At 42.4% G+C, this 17,028-nt stretch overlaps 2 protein-coding genes across 2 annotated transcripts in view; one reads left to right on the forward strand and one right to left on the reverse strand.

Moving 5' to 3' along the window:
- Window positions 1-2,769, reverse strand: part of RUBCN (rubicon autophagy regulator) — a 29,772-nt gene extending 27,003 nt beyond the window's left edge. Inside the window, exon 1 of the mRNA XM_066556640.1 lies at window positions 2,699-2,769. The gene's annotated coding sequence lies outside the window, so the exon portion shown is untranslated. The remainder of the gene's footprint in view (window positions 1-2,698) is intronic.
- Window positions 2,770-2,796: 27 nt separating this feature from the next.
- FYTTD1 (forty-two-three domain containing 1) lies at window positions 2,797-16,934 on the forward strand. The gene is made up of 9 exons (XM_066556790.1): window positions 2,797-2,944; window positions 5,902-6,033; window positions 9,051-9,196; window positions 9,957-10,069; window positions 11,015-11,111; window positions 12,017-12,078; window positions 12,916-12,990; window positions 13,766-13,892; window positions 14,971-16,934. Exons 1-9 carry the CDS (start codon window positions 2,797-2,799, stop codon window positions 15,064-15,066), a joined length of 996 nt encoding a protein of 331 aa, XP_066412887.1. The 3' UTR covers window positions 15,067-16,934.
- Window positions 16,935-17,028: the final 94 nt, after the last annotated feature.

Consider the following 17,028-nt stretch of genomic DNA (forward strand, 5'->3'; position numbering starts at 1 on the left):
TGGCTGGATGCTGACACACTCCCGAGAGCCGCACAGCAAACCGAGGGCTGATGTTTACATGGTTGCCTTCGTGATCCCCAGCCATACTGAACACAGAAAGAAAATACTTTTCAGGATCACAACTTGTGCCTGGTTCTCTGTTGTGCTGAGCAGCAGACAGCTGGCATCCTGTTTGTATGACAAACACAATTTGTGGATATGGTAAAATCTGGATTTTGTCTGATTTCCACTTGTCATGAGGACAGGTAGCATCTGCCACCTTTGCAGTTCATGTGTGTGTTTGGGGTAAACAGAGCATTTGTTTATTGGTGTGACACAGTGCCCAGATGGAGCTGGACCCTACAGCCTCATGGAAATTTGACTTAATGCTTTTTCAAAAATTCATCTTTTGGCACCTCTATTTTTAGTAGTTTGTGCTAATCTGGCAATAGCATATTTGCTTTAGAAACGGAGCCTGATTGTAAGAACTTCCTACTCATCATCAATCACTTGTCATCCAATCTCACCTGGGGGAAAATGTTATCAAAAGTTTTTAAATCTGTGGGTCCAAAACTCCATGTCTGAACTTCTGCTGCCCATGGAGAATGCAGAGAAGAAAACAGGGTGGAACTGTCAGCCTCCAGCTCTGTGGTCACGAGTTTCTCCTGCCTGAAGGGAAAATATCTCACTTGCTGGAGGTGTCCTGTGACAGTAACTGGGCCATTCTCTTCTAGACAATAGGAAGCAGCAAGAGGAACATTCAGAAACACATTTTTGGCCTTATTTAAAAAGAGATGGATAGACAGTGTAAATGGAGAGAGCAAAGCCTTGTCACCAGTCTGTAGTACAGGACACAGCTGAGGACAGAAAGTCTTAAATCACTGCTCTGATTCTTGCCTTTGATGGTAACACTCCTGGAAAGATCTCCCATTCTTAAGTCCTGCACAGTATTTCAGTGCAGGTAGCTGCCAGCACAGCAGCACAGAGCTGTGACAGGGATTACAGGCACAGGAGCTCGTTGTGTGTCAGGTACTCGGGATATTGCCCTTGCCACAGAGTGATTATTTTAGCAAATGCATATATGGAATATGTGGGCAATGAAAGAAATGTGGGAGTGTTCCTGCTGCAAGGAGGTGTGTCCAAGGTCAGGTATGGAAATAATTATCCCTACCCAAGGGCATTTGGAATACAGTCCCTGCAGTGTCGGTATGGAGCTCCCCCTCTGGAGGCAAGCAGGCAGACCCTAAAACAAGCTGTCCTTTGGTCATGCCACCATTAGGACAGCAGCCTCAGCACAGCTCCCAGAGAAAACTCGGGGAGGCGTGGACAGTAATGACCATTGTGAGCAGGAGAAATAGATGTGGGTTTTCCTTTCAGCATTTACTGCCTAGCTTCTGCAGGAAGTTCATCCTCTGAGACCACCCTGTCAGTCCATCTGCTCCTTCCTTTTCTGTCTCTGGAACTCAGTGACCAATTTCAACCAACCACGAGCAAGATGTAGAGATTCCAGAGATAATTCCTATCCCTTAATTGTAATAGAATGTCAAACGAAGGAGGTGCTGTTGTGTAAAAAAGCCCTTTTGCATGTAACTTGTTTAGCAGCAGCCAGCTGCCCACTAGGCACATGTGTACTGCTGACCCACCAATACCACAGCTCCAAGGAATGCAAATGTACAGGGAGCAGGGAAAGGTTTTGCTAGATTCCTTGTTAAAAAACCAATTTCTCTTCTCAATTTCTCAATCACATGATTCTGACCAAAAACTAGCAAAGATAACAACTCTGAAAAGAACCCAAAGAGAACAAACTATGGACACACTGTTCTGGGTTTAAGTAGTAATTTTAAGCCTTACATGGTATTTTGAAATAAGAACTTAGTTTGAACTCTGTTTGACATTTGAAAACCTAATTGTGCTCAAAACCACCCTGCACTGGTTTTGTTGTTCACAGAACAGATTATTTCTCTCAATTGCATGGGGGTCACAGGCAAAGGCAGCTCATAGTCAACTTCTCAGCTGAACACCCTTCCCTGCCCTGCAACGTAGAATGGTTGGATTGGAAGGGACATTTAGAGGCCATGTGGTCTGACATGTTCAACTCGATCAGGCTGCTCAGAGCCCCATCCAACCTGACCTTGAGTGTTTCCAGAGGTAGGGCATCCACCACCTCCCTGGGCAATCTGTGCCACTGTTCTACCACTCTCATTGTAAAAAAATTCTTTATATCCAGTCTAAATCGACCTTCTTTCAGGTTAAAGCCATCACCCCTTGTCCTATTGCAACAAACCCTGCGGAAAATCTGTCCCCATCTTTCCTAGAGGCCCCTTCAAGTACTGAAAGCCGGTAATGAGATCTCCCGGAGCCTTCTCTTCTCCAGGCTGAAAACCCCCAAATCTTTCAGCCTGACTTCGTAGAGAGGTGCTCCATACATCCAGCCACCTCCGTGACCCCTCTCAGCCCCCAGCAGGTCTGGAGCCAGCCCAGGACTCGGTGTCCTACGGCACAACGGCCCTGTCCTCCATCCCCCAGCACCCTGCCGGCAGCTCCGCTTCCCACCGCCACCCCCCGGGCCAGGCCGGTGTGCCACTCACTCCTCCCAAGGACACTGTCCCTGGAGAAACCGCTTCTGGAAACCAGCACACAGCGAGATCCGCGCCCCCGGTATCGCCCCACGGCATCGCCCCCCGCCATCGCACCCGGTATCGCCCCCCGCCCGCTGTACCTGCTCCTCCCGGCCGCCAGGAGGCGCGGTGCCAGAGGGGCGCTGCGCCGCTCCCCGGCGCGGGCGGCTGTGTCCTGGGCTGGGCGGAGCTTCTGCGCATGCGCGGGCCCGGCTGGGGGCGGTCCGGTGTGAGGGAGGCGGCCATGAACGCGTTCGGGGCTGCGGCACCGCTCCCGGGCTCCTCGGCCGCGGCGGGGGCCCGGCACGGCGGCGGCGAGAGCGTGGAGAAGATCGACATGTCCCTGGGTGAGGAGCGGGGCCGGGGTGGCCGCTGTAGGTGACAGGGCGGAGGGCTCGGGCTGAACCAAGTGCCGGGGACGGGCGGAACGAACCAACGGGGGGCACCGGCTCGGGCGGAACCAACGAGGGCGGGGGGTGGGGAGGGGAAAGGACGGGACCCTCCCACAGCGGGAGCGCAGGAGGGGCGAGGGTGGCGCCGGGGGCTGGGCATAGCGGCGAGTCCTGGGCGAGCCGCCGGGAGCAGCGCGGATCCAGGGTCGCGGTCCTTTGCGGGCAAGAGCCGCGACCCCTTTGTGTTGCTTGGTGGTGTGAGCAGGCCGCAGAGCGGGGCTCTGCCCGCTTTTGGCCCGGTGAGGCCCGCAGTACTCAGGCCTTAGGCTGGGCGGGCTCGGGGAGCGTCCCAGGGCCTCGCCTGGCGCTCGCAACCACAGGGATGGGTGAGGTTTGGTGGTCTCTCAGCTGGCCTGGCCTTTTTATTCTTCTCAGGTTTGGAAATCAGCAGTGGCAAGTCTCCCGTGTAACGTCTTTGCAGGATAAGACCGGCCACGCCGAGCATGACGTCACCTCTACCGCGTAGTTTGCCGTGACAATCTGCCCCGTTGTCCCCTGCCCTCCTATTGCGGGGTGTGTGTGTTAGGAGCTTGCACAGACTCATTACAAACCTGCAGAGCTGTGTCTCCAGCGTGTCCGAGAAACTGACACCCACATTGTAGATACTTCGTGAGGGATCTCAGAGAAGTTCTGTTCTGGTGCTGTGTACTGAGTCCCCTTAACAGTCAGGGACAGTTTGGTGTGTTCGTGGGCTGCATCTTCCAGTTTACTTTTATCAGGAAAAAAAGAAAATTTAATTGGTTTTGTACACTCCAATACTACTTTGTGATACTACCAGAGCATCAAAGATAGGTGCTATCAGGAGACTTTCTTCAAAAAACAGATTCATAGTGTGAACTGAAGTTATTAATGGTGGACTTGGTCTCTTTGTGGGCCACCATAAAATAAGAGGATATGTACAATTTTTCCCTCTGTAAATAATTCAGTGGAGTTCTTTGGGCAGTGGAGATAACTTGTGAAATGATGTTTAGAGTTTGAATGTAGAGTAGTGCTACAGCATTCATAGAAAACTAAATCTGTTTTTACCCATTGCACACAGTCTTTGTTTTCAGGGTTGCTAATAGAGTTGTTGATCCTGGCTTGTTGTATTTTCACATATTCTAATGTTTCCTGGCTGAGTTAACCTTTCAGTCAGTCTACATGTCCTGGCCATTAACTAGCAGACTGCAAAGGACTGTTGCAGTGTCATGAGGATGTTGTTTTAAAGTGGTGGTGTGAAGTGGGTGCTTCTTTGGGTGTGTAAGAACGTTGTCACCCCAGCTGCTGTCCCCAAGTGAAAGCTTTGTGTCAGGTATTGCCAAAGAGAAAATGCAGTCCCACATCTAGTGTGATATCAAAGAAACTGACACGACCTTAATCTAGGAAGTCTTAAGATTGAGATCATGATGTTGAGTAAATTCTCATATAGTGATAAAGATTAAACATGTTTTGGTTGTGTTATGTGCAGCTGAGCTTCCAGTTTGATACTGCTCCCAGATAACTCTGCTGTTCTAGCTGTAATTGTGGTCTCTGATCTCATGCAAGATAGGAGACTGCTTCAGTGTGGCTCCTCTAACAAATGCATGAAGTCCCAAATGTCCTTCATTTACCCAAATAAGGGAATAGCTGAATCTTAAGTCTAAAAAGTTGTAACCTTGTGTGCAGCAACTTGAAAAAATTTGATTCAATATGAAACAGATGAACTATGAAGCATGAATCCATGTTTGAAGTGCCTTTGGTTTTCTTTGTGTATAAAAGGATAGTTTGGAATCCTTGTTCCAGGGACACCCCCTTTGGTCAAGAAGATTGTGTAGATATCAATCCCTGAGTGACCTGTATCAGTATTCTTCTCCTGCTAGATTTTTGCAGCAAAGTGAATTCATGTTCTCTTAGCTTTCTCTTGACAGCATGCAAACCATTGGTTGTGGTTTTTGCTGTTTATGTTTTTACACTGTTTTCTCTGTTCTGCCCCTTATGAGTCCATTTGAACTCAGCCACAAACACAGTAAACCCATTTCCATCTTTCCTTGACTGAAAAAAGACTGTCCAGCTATTTGGGGAGGCTCCCTATTGAAACATGACATTTTTTATCAGTTGTGCTCTCATGATAAAGATGCAGTAAACACAGTTTGGCAGTTTCCTTTAAGGTGTTCTTGTAAACAAGCTGGCAGTCAGATAAAAGCTGCCACACCTCTTGCTTTGCTCTTCTCTCCTGAGCTGGCTACCAGGTCAGTGAAGGCAGTCAGGCTGGTGTAGCACAATTTGCACTGGACAGACCTGCTGTTTGCTTTTCATCAGCTTGTTTCTTACACATATTTTTGAGCTGAATAATAGCTTGTCTGGGATTGTTTCCCTGGACAATAGATAAGGTGATTGCTTTGGATTGTAGATTCCTGGGGAGAGATGTCTTGCTTGCCTTTTCCCCCATCATTTCAGTCCTGCTGAACATCTGAAGATAACTGATGGCTTGAGTTGTGTCTGTGTGATCTTTCTTAAGTAGCTTAGGATGAAAGAGCTAAGGCTGGAATTGACATTTTATTTGGTCTCTGCAAAGTTTCATTTTCTTTAACCATGTACAAAAACTAATGGAGTCGCTCAAATTAAAATTTAATTCTGGGCTGAATGCCATGATCTTACATGTGTCTCACATTTTCTGGATGTATGCAACTGCTTCCCTTCTGCTGAGGCATTGTATTTTAAAGTAACTTCTGTAAGACATAACAGGGACTGGATGTTTATAGTACTGATGTTTCTGGAACCTTAACTTGTATGTGCTGCCTTTGCAGGATTGACTGGTCTGTCTCCTGTGACTCCAGGCTGTTTGGGGGTTTTATTCAGTATTTTATATAGTATGTCAATTTTTCTTTTTGTAGATGATATCATCAAGCTGAACAAGAAAGAAGAAAGAAAACAATATTCTCCCAAAATAAAAAGAGGGCTTCAGCAGAATCGAGCTCAACAGTTCAGTTCACAAGGCTCCAAGTGGGGAATGCAACAGCAGAAAGGTGTGTGTGCCAAACAGAACACAGATTACACATTATCTTTCTTGAGCTGAAAGATAGAATAATGAAATGTGTGGATTGACATGGTCAGTTGACTTGTCTTTCAAATAGTGTCTTTTGATTGTAATTCAGGGGTATTTTTCATCTATTTATACTTGGTTTTGTTTCTGATTCAGTGTGAGAAAGTAATTGACATGTTTGGCCACCAGGGAGCTTGGATGCTTGAAGGACTGTCCTTGACTCAAGGAAGAATTGGCTTGCTTTCTGATTCTCCAGTTTAATTTTAATTTTGGAAATTGTGATGATACCTTGCCCTTTCTCAGAGATGGACAGAACAAGTGCTTATGCCAAAGCCTTTGTACTGGGAGATGTGAAGGCCTTGCCAGAGCTTTGTGCAAAAGAAAAGCAAATTCATATTTGCTGGGTAGAATTCTCTTTACAGGCCTCCCCAAATTATCTGTTACTATAGACTGTGATCCTGGCTCAGGAATATTTAAATGGAGAGTGCACAGTGTGAGTTGGCTTTTCTTGTAAGAGCTTGAGATGCAAAGGAAGAGCTGTGTCAGCCTTATTCAGCCAGTGTTCTTACAGTGGAATACAAAAAGGGGAAGCCAGTGTTTTAACAGTGGAATACAAAAAGGGGAAAAAGTCATATAGACAGGGAGTGAGGAGAGGAAAAGTGCACAATAACAGCTTTGCTGTAGGTTCCCCTGAGTAACTCCTGGGTTTTCTGATAAACAGGACAAGTTTGAAAATTATTCCCAGGCTTTAGTTCAGTACATGGAGAGCTCCTGCTTGAATTGCAGGTGGGTTTTGCTTGCAATTGGTTTTGAAAAGTATCTATTTAGTACAGGATGATCAAAATGTGGAAGAATACTGTCTGATAAGAAAGCTTACCACCATGAGCTAATTAGGTATTCAGGTTAATAGAGGCAATTTCTTGTTTAGTAGCATTCCTTTAAAACAAAGACACATCTGTCTGGTGTACTCACAATGATCCCTGTGTTATCTTTGTCTTGCTTAGTGTTTGTTGTAGCAGCAGCTCCTCCTTTGTGTCTTAGACACAAATGTCTTTAGGGATCAGTGAAATGTTGCATTACTCAGGGCTCAGAGGAGTTTTGGTTTCTATGCAGGCCCACACAACTGTGTTACTTGTACATCTCTAATAAATTGGTGACAGGGCTGGAGAAAAATTTACATCTCTCAGCCCAGGTGTGAGGATATTTGTGTGGGTGAAGAGTAAGTGAATTTAAGTTGTAGATTATCAAACATGTTAGCTCTGTTTATAACTGCAGTTGTCAGGTGCAATTGTTTATCATCAAAAGACCACAAAAGAAACAAGTATTAGGATTTAGAATTTTAGGAGAAACTTGATCTGTAAACTTGAAACTCTAAATACTACTGTCTTAGGCAGTTACTTTTCTCTTCTGGAACCTTACCAGCTTCTCTGCCTGTGTTATAGGAAAAAAGCAAACAATTTCTTTGCAAAATTTCCAGATTCATGACATCTTGAAACATTGTGAATAGTTTCAACTGCTCCCTCCTATACAGCTTGGCACATTTTCTCCCAGTGAAAACAAATCTCTTGTATTGTTTTTAAGCAGAAGGTGTCATTAAATAGTTCTTGTGAGCATTCTAGTTATTAGTAGCTTAGCAGTAGATTTATTGCTACTCTGATGCTATTGAAGTTACCCTGATAAGTAGCAAAGCCTCTGTGGACAACTGCAGAAACCACAAATGATCAACAGTGTTCAGTTCTTGTGGTTTTAGAAGTGGCTGCCAAACTTTCTGGAAAGAAGTGAGGAACTTGAGCTGGATTCTATTCAGCTTTTGGGGTTAAAAGCAGAGAGATGAGCATTGTTCATTTAAATAAAAGTTGTCCTTGGTGATACACAGAATGCAACTGCACAAAGCCCTGTGCAGCCTGAGCTAACTGAGGTTTTCATTTATTTGAGCAGAGGTTGGTTTATAGAGCTTGTGAGGTCCCTTTCAGCCTAAGCAACCCTGTTTCTCAGCTTTTCTCTTGGAAAAGAAGAGCATTTGCTAACCAGCCACAAAATGTGTGTACACAGCAGTTCTCCATGGCAAATTGATCTGAGCTGGATTCTGACCAGTGGCTTACCTCATGTCATGGCTCCTGTCTCATGAGAAAGCACAGATTTATTATCAATGCTGATAAGTCAGATATGTTAAAACTAAATGTGTCTGTTGCTTGGAGAGCTGACTCCTCAGTCTGAAATTTGTTTTGCAGTCTGAGGTTCTAGAGGCGAGGGTGCTTGGGGACAAAATTGGAGCATGGTCTGTATTCACAGCATGAAGCTAAATGACTCCAGACTGGGTTAATCAAACCCTGGTAACTGGAGATACTACAGACCTCAGACTTACAAGCCTTTTATATTCAAAATCTGCTTTCAGTCCTCAGTTTGGCTGCACTGCCATGCAGACTTCTAATTGAAAACACTTCAAATGTGATATAATTCATGTGCTGTTTAATGTGCTTTTGTGGGCCAATTGCTATGTTCTTTCCTTCTAAGTCATGTCTTGGGAACCACTGATTAAAATAAATAATCTTTGAAGCTGTTTTAGGTTTTTTTTTCCTTTTAAATTAAATTAGTAATTTGAAGTTTGCTGAATGAGTAGGAAGCCGAGGGACTCTGGTTTGGTTTTATATTGTTCAGTGCTTGATGAAATTCCATTTCAGAGTATTTTGGTAGTTTTCTGTGCTAGAAGACTTTCAAGTTCTCCCTGCAGACATGTCAAATAAGAAATTTTCAGCAGAAATTAATGCAGTGAACTACAGTAAAGCTGTGCTCTGTATGAGAAACTGATCATTGCTGTGCTGGGGCTTGGGCCAGACCTGATAAACAACTGAGTGACCAAATTGTCGTCAAATGTAGTGGTGGCCTCTGCTCTGAGGCTTGAAGTGTGCAGCCAAATAACTTGTGCTGCCTGCAAGGCATCTTAAAGCATGAACCTTTTCTCTTCAGGAAGAATTGTTGAGCTTTCTGTGCTCATTGCAGGTTACGGAAAGAATCGTTTGGGGCGCAGAAAGAAGATAGCAGGGAAGAAGCGTTCTTATGGAGTCATAACTGGCCTGGCAGCCAAGAAAGCTCTGGGTTCACACAAAGGAATCAGTCCTCTGAACAGACAGCCACTGAGTGAGAAGGTAATTCATTAATGCAACCCTGGTGATTCGTGTCAGAACAGGTTAAAAAAATGAAACACGAGTGCTTCAGAAAACTGCTCTTGAAATACAAAATGGAGACAAATGGTACAAGCTTTTATCAAATTGGGAATGTGTTAGCTGAGTTCTTGTTTGTTTTGAGTGGGCTGGATAATGACTAGGTGTGAAAATAGTTTCTAACACCTAATTGGGTTGCAAGTCATGAGAGTTGAAGTACAGAAGTATATTCTGTGTGAGTATGGAGGGAATTACTGTATTTTTACAAGCAAAATTGGTTTTCTTACAGACCAATAATTCAGCCAACCTGCAGGTGCTAAACTTCTACTGTTACAAAAATGCAAGTTTTTGCAGAATACTAAACTCCATCAGTAGGCTCCCTTCTCTGCACTGCTCCAGTGCATTGTTGCCTGCTTTGTCTCATTCAATATTATAGAATTGGGATTGCCTTTGGATTTCTGACAAATGCTAATTTTAAGACATGTGCAGCATGGATTTTTGTCAGTTTAGGGAGATATGGTAATGAAAAAATAACTGCTAAGGTATGTTGCTTTTTGTTTCCTTCTGAGGATGTGGAGAATATAGAATTCATTAAATTGTAGAATGTGTTTTCAAATTACACTAGATTGTGAAGGGTAGGCAAAGCCAAGTGTATTCTAATCACAGTTTGTAAATGGAAGCTGAAATAAAAATGTTGGTATGTGTATAGGATACATTATGCTGAATATGTTGATTGTTTTTTAAGAATGCACAGCGGAATTACCCAGTCTTGAAAAGGAAAACAAACCTGCAGAGACAATCTGAAATGCAGAGAAAACAAGCTCCTGCCCTCAGGAGGTCTACTCTGCTAAACAGGAGGTAAATTACCAAACCTGCTTTCTGAACACTACTTGGCAACTTCCCATGGTGAATCTTGTTTGACAGGACTGAGGCTGAGAGAGGACAGTAGGTACTGGAGTAGCAATATGGTCAAGACCAGTTTGTGTGTGAAGTTGTACAAATCTGGAAGCCAAGAATGTGCCAAACATGGTCTCAATACAAAGCCAGATGTTTGTTATGATGTAGAGCACTCAGGAAATGCCTCTATGTGTGAGCACCTGGTATTCTGCCTTCACTTAAATCACAGGAGCCTATATTTGAGCAACCTGATTTTGTGGAAGGTGTCCCTGCCCATGACAGGGGGTTGAATCTAGGGGTTCTTCTTTCCAGCCCAAACCATTCTGTGTTTCATGATTCTGTTTGGAAATGGCTGCTGTGGATTTTGATAGCTCAGAAGTGTTAGCCATGGTTTAGTGAACTTTCTAAATGCCTTTGTGGAAGCTGGTGCCATCTGCAGCTTCAGGAAAGCCACTGTATGTTTTATTTGTGCTGGAATTACCATGTGTTATAAACTGCAATGGAAATGGTCTCCATGATAAAAGGTTTCACTCTGTGACTATACTGTGAAAACTGTAAACAAACTTTCTTTATACATACTGATTTTAATTTTTTTTCATGTAACCAGCAATGTTTAAAGTGCTGGAGGATACTGAGCAAAGTGAAAGGCAGAATTAATGACCATATTGTCCTGTGATGTATGAACATTAGGCTTCTATGTACCAGCAGTGATTTCTCCATTTATCAGTAATATGTTTCATTCATAGTGGATGAGGAGCTTATCCCAGCTGAAGCATTCAGCCTCAAAGAGGCAGCACTAAAGATGTCCTTATGGATGTTTTGGGAACTTTTTTCACTTCCATAGTAGTGTCTCTAAGGTGTTCCCTGTGGAGCCTTTTATAACTATATTTTAAATAAATATTACAGGAATAACATGCCATCTACATTTGTCAGAATTGGAAACAAACTAAATCAGCAGAAAGATACTCGTCAAGCAACTTTCCTGTTTAGAAGAGGCCTGAAGGTAAATACAAATTTTGAAAAGAACAAGGCAGTTGGGCTATAGATTCTAAGCTAACCTGTAACACTGATATTAATGAATCAACTTCAAATATCAGATCCGAGTAGAAACTTCAGGTGCACTGGGGAATAGCCACAGGTTCTTCTAGGGAAGTGCACTCATTCTCTAGTTGCTGTAATCCATCGAGTCTTGCTTCACATTCCAGTGTAATTGAGCAATTCTGAGGGGCATGGAACTTGCCAGTGTTTGAGGGTATTTGCAAGGTATTAATTTTTCCTTTCAAAAGTTAATGGTAGAAAGCTCTGTCCAGCTTTTTAGAAGTTGCTTTCAGATAAATAATAGAGCAGAAACATATTTAAGAATCTGATTATGATTTGGTTTGCTTTTTTAGTTATTTTGGGGTTATTTATTTCAATTATTTTAGTTACTTAAGGATTTTTTAGTTATTTTAGTAGGATGGAGAGATGAGAGTGCACAGTGAATGAAAAGTGGTGGGTTTGGTTTTTATTTGTGCCCTCATTCTACATCTGCCATCGTTGTGACTGTAAGTAGCTGTTGTCTTCTTTCCAGATGGTTTGCAAAATTACAGACAAGATCAGGAACTAGACAGACTTTTCTTGCTACTGTAGTAACATTTTGATCTATCTTAGGCTGACATAGTCCTCCAAAATGTTGCCATTGCTCTATGGGCAGTTTTGTTTAAATCATTCTATGTTCATAAAGTAATTTCTTTTCAAGGTCTTAGGAAATTAATAGGACTCTTTGAAGTCCCTCTGAAAGTACAACCCTGTTTGTGCAGCATGTAGTAACAGCTTTAAACTTCTGTTTTTGAACTTCTCTATTTGCAGCTGCTACAATAGGAATTGAAACAATATTCAAATCTGGTGTTTCTACTGATGTGTTTTCAGGTGCAGGCCCAAGTGCAGTCAACAGATGATCTTGATAATCAAACAGTAAAGAGAACTCGTCAGTAAGTATCTAATTTGGAAATTTTCAGCTTTGTAGCACGTAAGATTCTCATTTTAGCTCAGACTTCCCGGATATGATAATAGAAGGGGGGGTGGATTTTTTTCCCCTCTAGGCACATCAACTAGAGTGACAGTGATCCTCCCCCTATTCTCAGTTATTTCCTAAATTATCTTCTAATTTAACCAGGAGGAGTTGGTTTGCATAAGACATTTGCAGGAATAAGGGGGAAGACGGTAAGAGGATCAGGCTAATCTCTAGTACTCATGAATACTGCATAGACTAGAAGAAAAATTCAAATGTCAATGTTATCCTGAGCTCTTGTTGTAATTTTCCTTTTATTTAATATGCATATCAGCCTGTGAAGCAGTTTAGAAATGAAAAAGGCAGAGCCCAATGAGGCCACTTGGCTCTTCCCCCATATACTCTTCCCATACTATTCTGTGCTTCCTAGGCTCTTTGCAGGGTGTTTCTTGGGAACACAAAAGGCTGAGGAAAGCAGCAGGTGCCACAGAGTGGAGTCTGTCACCTCTTGAATTTGCTGTGTGGGCCATTTTGGCCCCATCTGTGGCAGGGAAATGTTTTAAAGGAGTTAACTCTTGAGTAAGTGCTGTAGTTCTGGTGCACTTCAACAGCCTGCGATTTAGTGTTCTGAATAGGTGTAGGCAATGTAAAAGGTACAAGAATCAATAGTCAGGTGTCAATAGCATGTGATTTTTTACTAGCCAACATTCCAAAAGCTTGCACGTTCTTTGCTGGCCAGTATTTTGAACATACCTTTAAAGATACCCTGACTGAAATCTCTGCACAATTCTAAGTGATTTTTGTGTTTTCAAACTAGATGGCGAACTTCTACCACAAGTGGAGGGATCCTGACCGTGTCTATTGACAACCCAGCAGCAATCATAAGCCCAGTGTGAGTTTTCAATTAAGTTCTGAAATGTTCTGAACATAAATGAAAGTGTTTCGGGTGACCTCAAAGTCATAGCTTCTTGTGAAGACTTTTAAGTCTGGCCCCTTTCTGAGTGTTTCTGAGCAGTGTTTGAATAATATCACAGCTGGATTTCACATGTCAGCTCCCAGTTAGGAGCTCGATGTGGTGTATAGAGTGGAAGAGTGGTGGGTTGGTACATTTTCACTTTGTCTGCGCCTTCCAAATCAGGCCATGTCACAGCTGTTTTCCACCTCGGAGTGGAAATGAATGAGCACCTACTTGATATATAATGGTAACAGTTACTCCCTGATTCATAAAAATATTGCTGGACTTGTGCTTAAAGAGACCATTGCTGTGTTTGTGTTTGGGAAGTTGATGGTACTGTTGTTTATAGGTGGTATATTTTTAAAATGTCTTGATTAGCATTTCCTTGGTAGCGTTTTATCAGTAAGGGAGACTGTACCAATTTATATTTTTTGTATTTATAGGATGAATTAACCACAAATTACATGCTTGTCAATAGAATTGCAGATAAAAAATAAGATGGTTTCCTGCTGGGACGCTTGGTGTCTGATAACAATAACAAATGGTCCCTTTTTTAGTTCTGCCTGACTTTCCTTCTTGAATTGGCACCCTCCAGCTTTTCAGCCAGCCTGGTCAAATGGTTTGATGCAAAATTCGTACCTCTATCAGCATTAAGGCTTTCTTGCATAAAACACATGTTCATCATGTCCTTTGCAACATTCTTCTTTCACAGGTCCCAGAAACTACGATTAACTCGTAGTCCTGTGCCATCATTTCTGATGAAGAGGGACCAATCTGAAGAGAAGAAGATTCCAAAAGGGGTTCCATTGCAGTTTGATATAAATAGTGTTGGAAAACAGGTAAATGCAATTTTCCTTTCATAACTGTGACAGTAGTTTCAAGACCAATAAAAGCCAGTGAGGCACTTTGCTCCTAGACTCCCAAGTGACAAAAAGAGAGAACTAGTGACTACTTCTTGTTTCCACTTCCAGTCTTTCCGCTAACTCGCTGTGTAACTTCAAGCAAGTAGCTAAACTCACTGTTCTTGTTCTTCTAGTTCATGCCTTGCATGCCCACATGATTTAAATGGGATTTAAAATGTTGAATATTTCTAAAAGGCTTCTGGTGCTCCTGCCGTGCTTGCATCAGCAACTGTGAATAATTCAGGGATGAGCTGGTTTCAGCTGTGTGACCTGCCTGGAACCCTGGCAGCCAAATCTGTAAGACAACTTTTGCTGTCCATCTAGGAAAAAAAAAACCAACTAAATGTGAGCATTCAAGGGCTTGAAAGATGAGCAATTTTTCACAAGTTTCATGAAGACAGGTGATTTGGTGCAGCAATCCTAATGCTGTCATTGAAGGAATTCTTACAGGGTGGCAGAGTTAGATGCTGTTCTTGTAATCAGCTCCTTCGTGCCAGCTGTAGAAATCTGCATGGAGTCAAGGCATTGATCTGCATTTGTTCCATCCAGGAATAAGAACTATGTCAGAAAGTCTACTAATGTAGTGTAAAATTGATTGAACTTCTGGATTAGACTCCAGCTTGCTGCCTTAGCTGAGTGAACTGGAAAGCAACCTGCATTAAAATGGTGAAAATGTTGCATTTGTTGAAATTGCAGAGAATCTATGTGGGGAAATGTGTACTGGAAGTTCCATTTTTCAGTCTGTTTGTCCTCAGTTTAACTTACAATATTTTGAGTAGGCTTTGAGTATTGACATTATATACCATGTGTTCTTAATGAATTCTGAAAATGCAAGCTCTTGATGTGTAGTCCAATCTGATTTTTAAATGGTGTGGGAAGTGACAAAAAATCCAAGTGAAGCAACTGAGGAGTCAAGTGATGATACAGACTGAAGAAAAAACTGTTCTGTCTCCATTACTTTGATTAAATTAACCCAACACCTTTAAAGTTTTGGTTAAATTACGTTATTTTTCAGACAGGGATGACGTTGAACGAGCGATTTGGGATCCTGAAGGAGCAGAGGACAGCATTGTCTCAGAACAAAGGAAGCCGTTTTGTAACAGTGGGCTAACCTGGCAGATGGACTTGGGCACTGAGCCCACCTACCTAAGCCCCTGAAATAGAAGTGGGCAGAAGAATACAGCATATGTCACTAGAATTCTCCAGACATCTTGCTAAGATGGTGGCAGAGCTATCTCTCTTTATTACTTTTACTTGGAATGGTAAAAGACTTAATGCCCTGAGGGAGAAAAGTGGAAAGAAACTGATCCGACGTAGTGGCACCATCACCTGGTTGGAAAAGATTCTGTTGCCCAGCTGAGTTCTTTGACCCCTCTGTTATGGTAAAGATTGTTTAAGTGTTTAATTACAAACCCCATTTTAGGGTTTTTTAGGGACTGCCTTTGAGCTCTCTTTCAGAGACCAGTTTAGCACAGAGCCTCAGTCCGTGGATACTTTGGTAGCGATGTAGCGGCATTTTTCATGGGAGCATTGGTTCTGTACTTCTTTGTGCTTTTAAAGTTCCATTTTTTTCTTTTCTTGAAAACTGTTTTGCATCCTCACATTCACAAATAAAGCTCTTAGCTGAGACCCAAAATTTGTAACTGGGATGGAGACTATTCTACTCTTATCCTTAAAAGTGGTCCAGATCATATACCATAGTGGAGGAATACTGCAGAGGCAGTTTGAGAGTCCTTTGTATTCCAAATAGCTCAACTTCATCATTCTCCTCTGTAAATGGAGTTTATCCATCTCCTTTTCTTCTTAAACTTCTGATTTTTATTTCTTTTCGAAATGTTTTTCACAAACTAAATGCAATAACTTCACGTTTTTGAATAATTTGATAGGAAAAGATAAAGCCTTCCTTCACAAGGAAGTCAGCAGTATGGTAGAGTTTCTTGCCCTCCCAGATACAGGATTCTCATCCTGCATATTTTGCCCCAGAGGGTTTTCTCTAACTTAAAAATAGCTGGAGGCAAACAATCTTGTGGCATTTGTTTGTTTGTACCAAAGAGAGGTAAGATGTGAAGCTGATCCAAAGTGGTCAGACATCTGGAAATTGTCTGAAACTGAGGAACGTTTCTGGAGGAAAGCCCTCACTTTGCCAGCATGTGTAAGGCACTAGGCAGGAACATGTAGCCACCTGCTTTAAGCATAGCTCTGTGCATCAGAATCTGCAGGACAGTAACAACTGGGGCATCCTCAACCTGTATTTATATAATCCCTAAAACTGAGGCACCTCTTCAGAATTGCTTCCAGACCAGGCATTGATGATCTTGGCACTGCTTTTTGGTGAGGAGGGCTAGGTACAGTCAGGTACAAGAGGGGCTGGCTTGCTGCATCCAGGAACGTTCATGGCATTTGAAGCAGGTTTAACTCCTTTTCACATTCTTGAAGAATTTATATTTGACAGAGTTGGTTTCCTTGCATTTTTATCTCAAATTCCAAGTTAACTAGCATATACTGGCAACTTGAGCCTTGAAGAGCACTTGACAGCAGAAGGGCTTTTTGTTTTTTTTGGTATCATTTTGAAGTCAGAGTGCACTCTGATGCTAAATAGGACTTAAACCCTTGTTTTTAATGTTGGAAAATACACCTTAGCAGAGGCAAACTAAATGTAGTGGTGTTAAGGTTTCTTTCTCAATTACTAGTAGGAATTTTTTTTAAATAAATGTCCCACTGTTAGAATTTGAGTAGGTAAAGAGTAGTCAATCATCCTGTTTCAGTGTATACGTTTTTCATGTGCCAGGATGCAACAAAAAAAAATTCTTTTGCATCAGCCTAGATGCAAAACATTGATGCAGTGCATCAAAAGTGCTAGTTTGTATTTAATGAGAAGATGCTTTACACTGTACCTTTTGGTATTTTTTGGAGAAGTTATTACATTTGATCTATTCTGAAGCTGTTAATTTTTTTTTTAATAAAAAGTTACAGGTTTTATATTGTCTTGTTCCTGTTATAACCACCTGGGCAATATACTGGTTATGTGAATTTTCTGATAGCTTGCAAGGGGTTCCTCTTGATCAAATTCTTA

Source organism: Molothrus aeneus, chromosome 10, assembly GCF_037042795.1.
Source record: "Molothrus aeneus isolate 106 chromosome 10, BPBGC_Maene_1.0, whole genome shotgun sequence".
NCBI lineage: Eukaryota > Metazoa > Chordata > Aves > Passeriformes > Icteridae > Molothrus > Molothrus aeneus.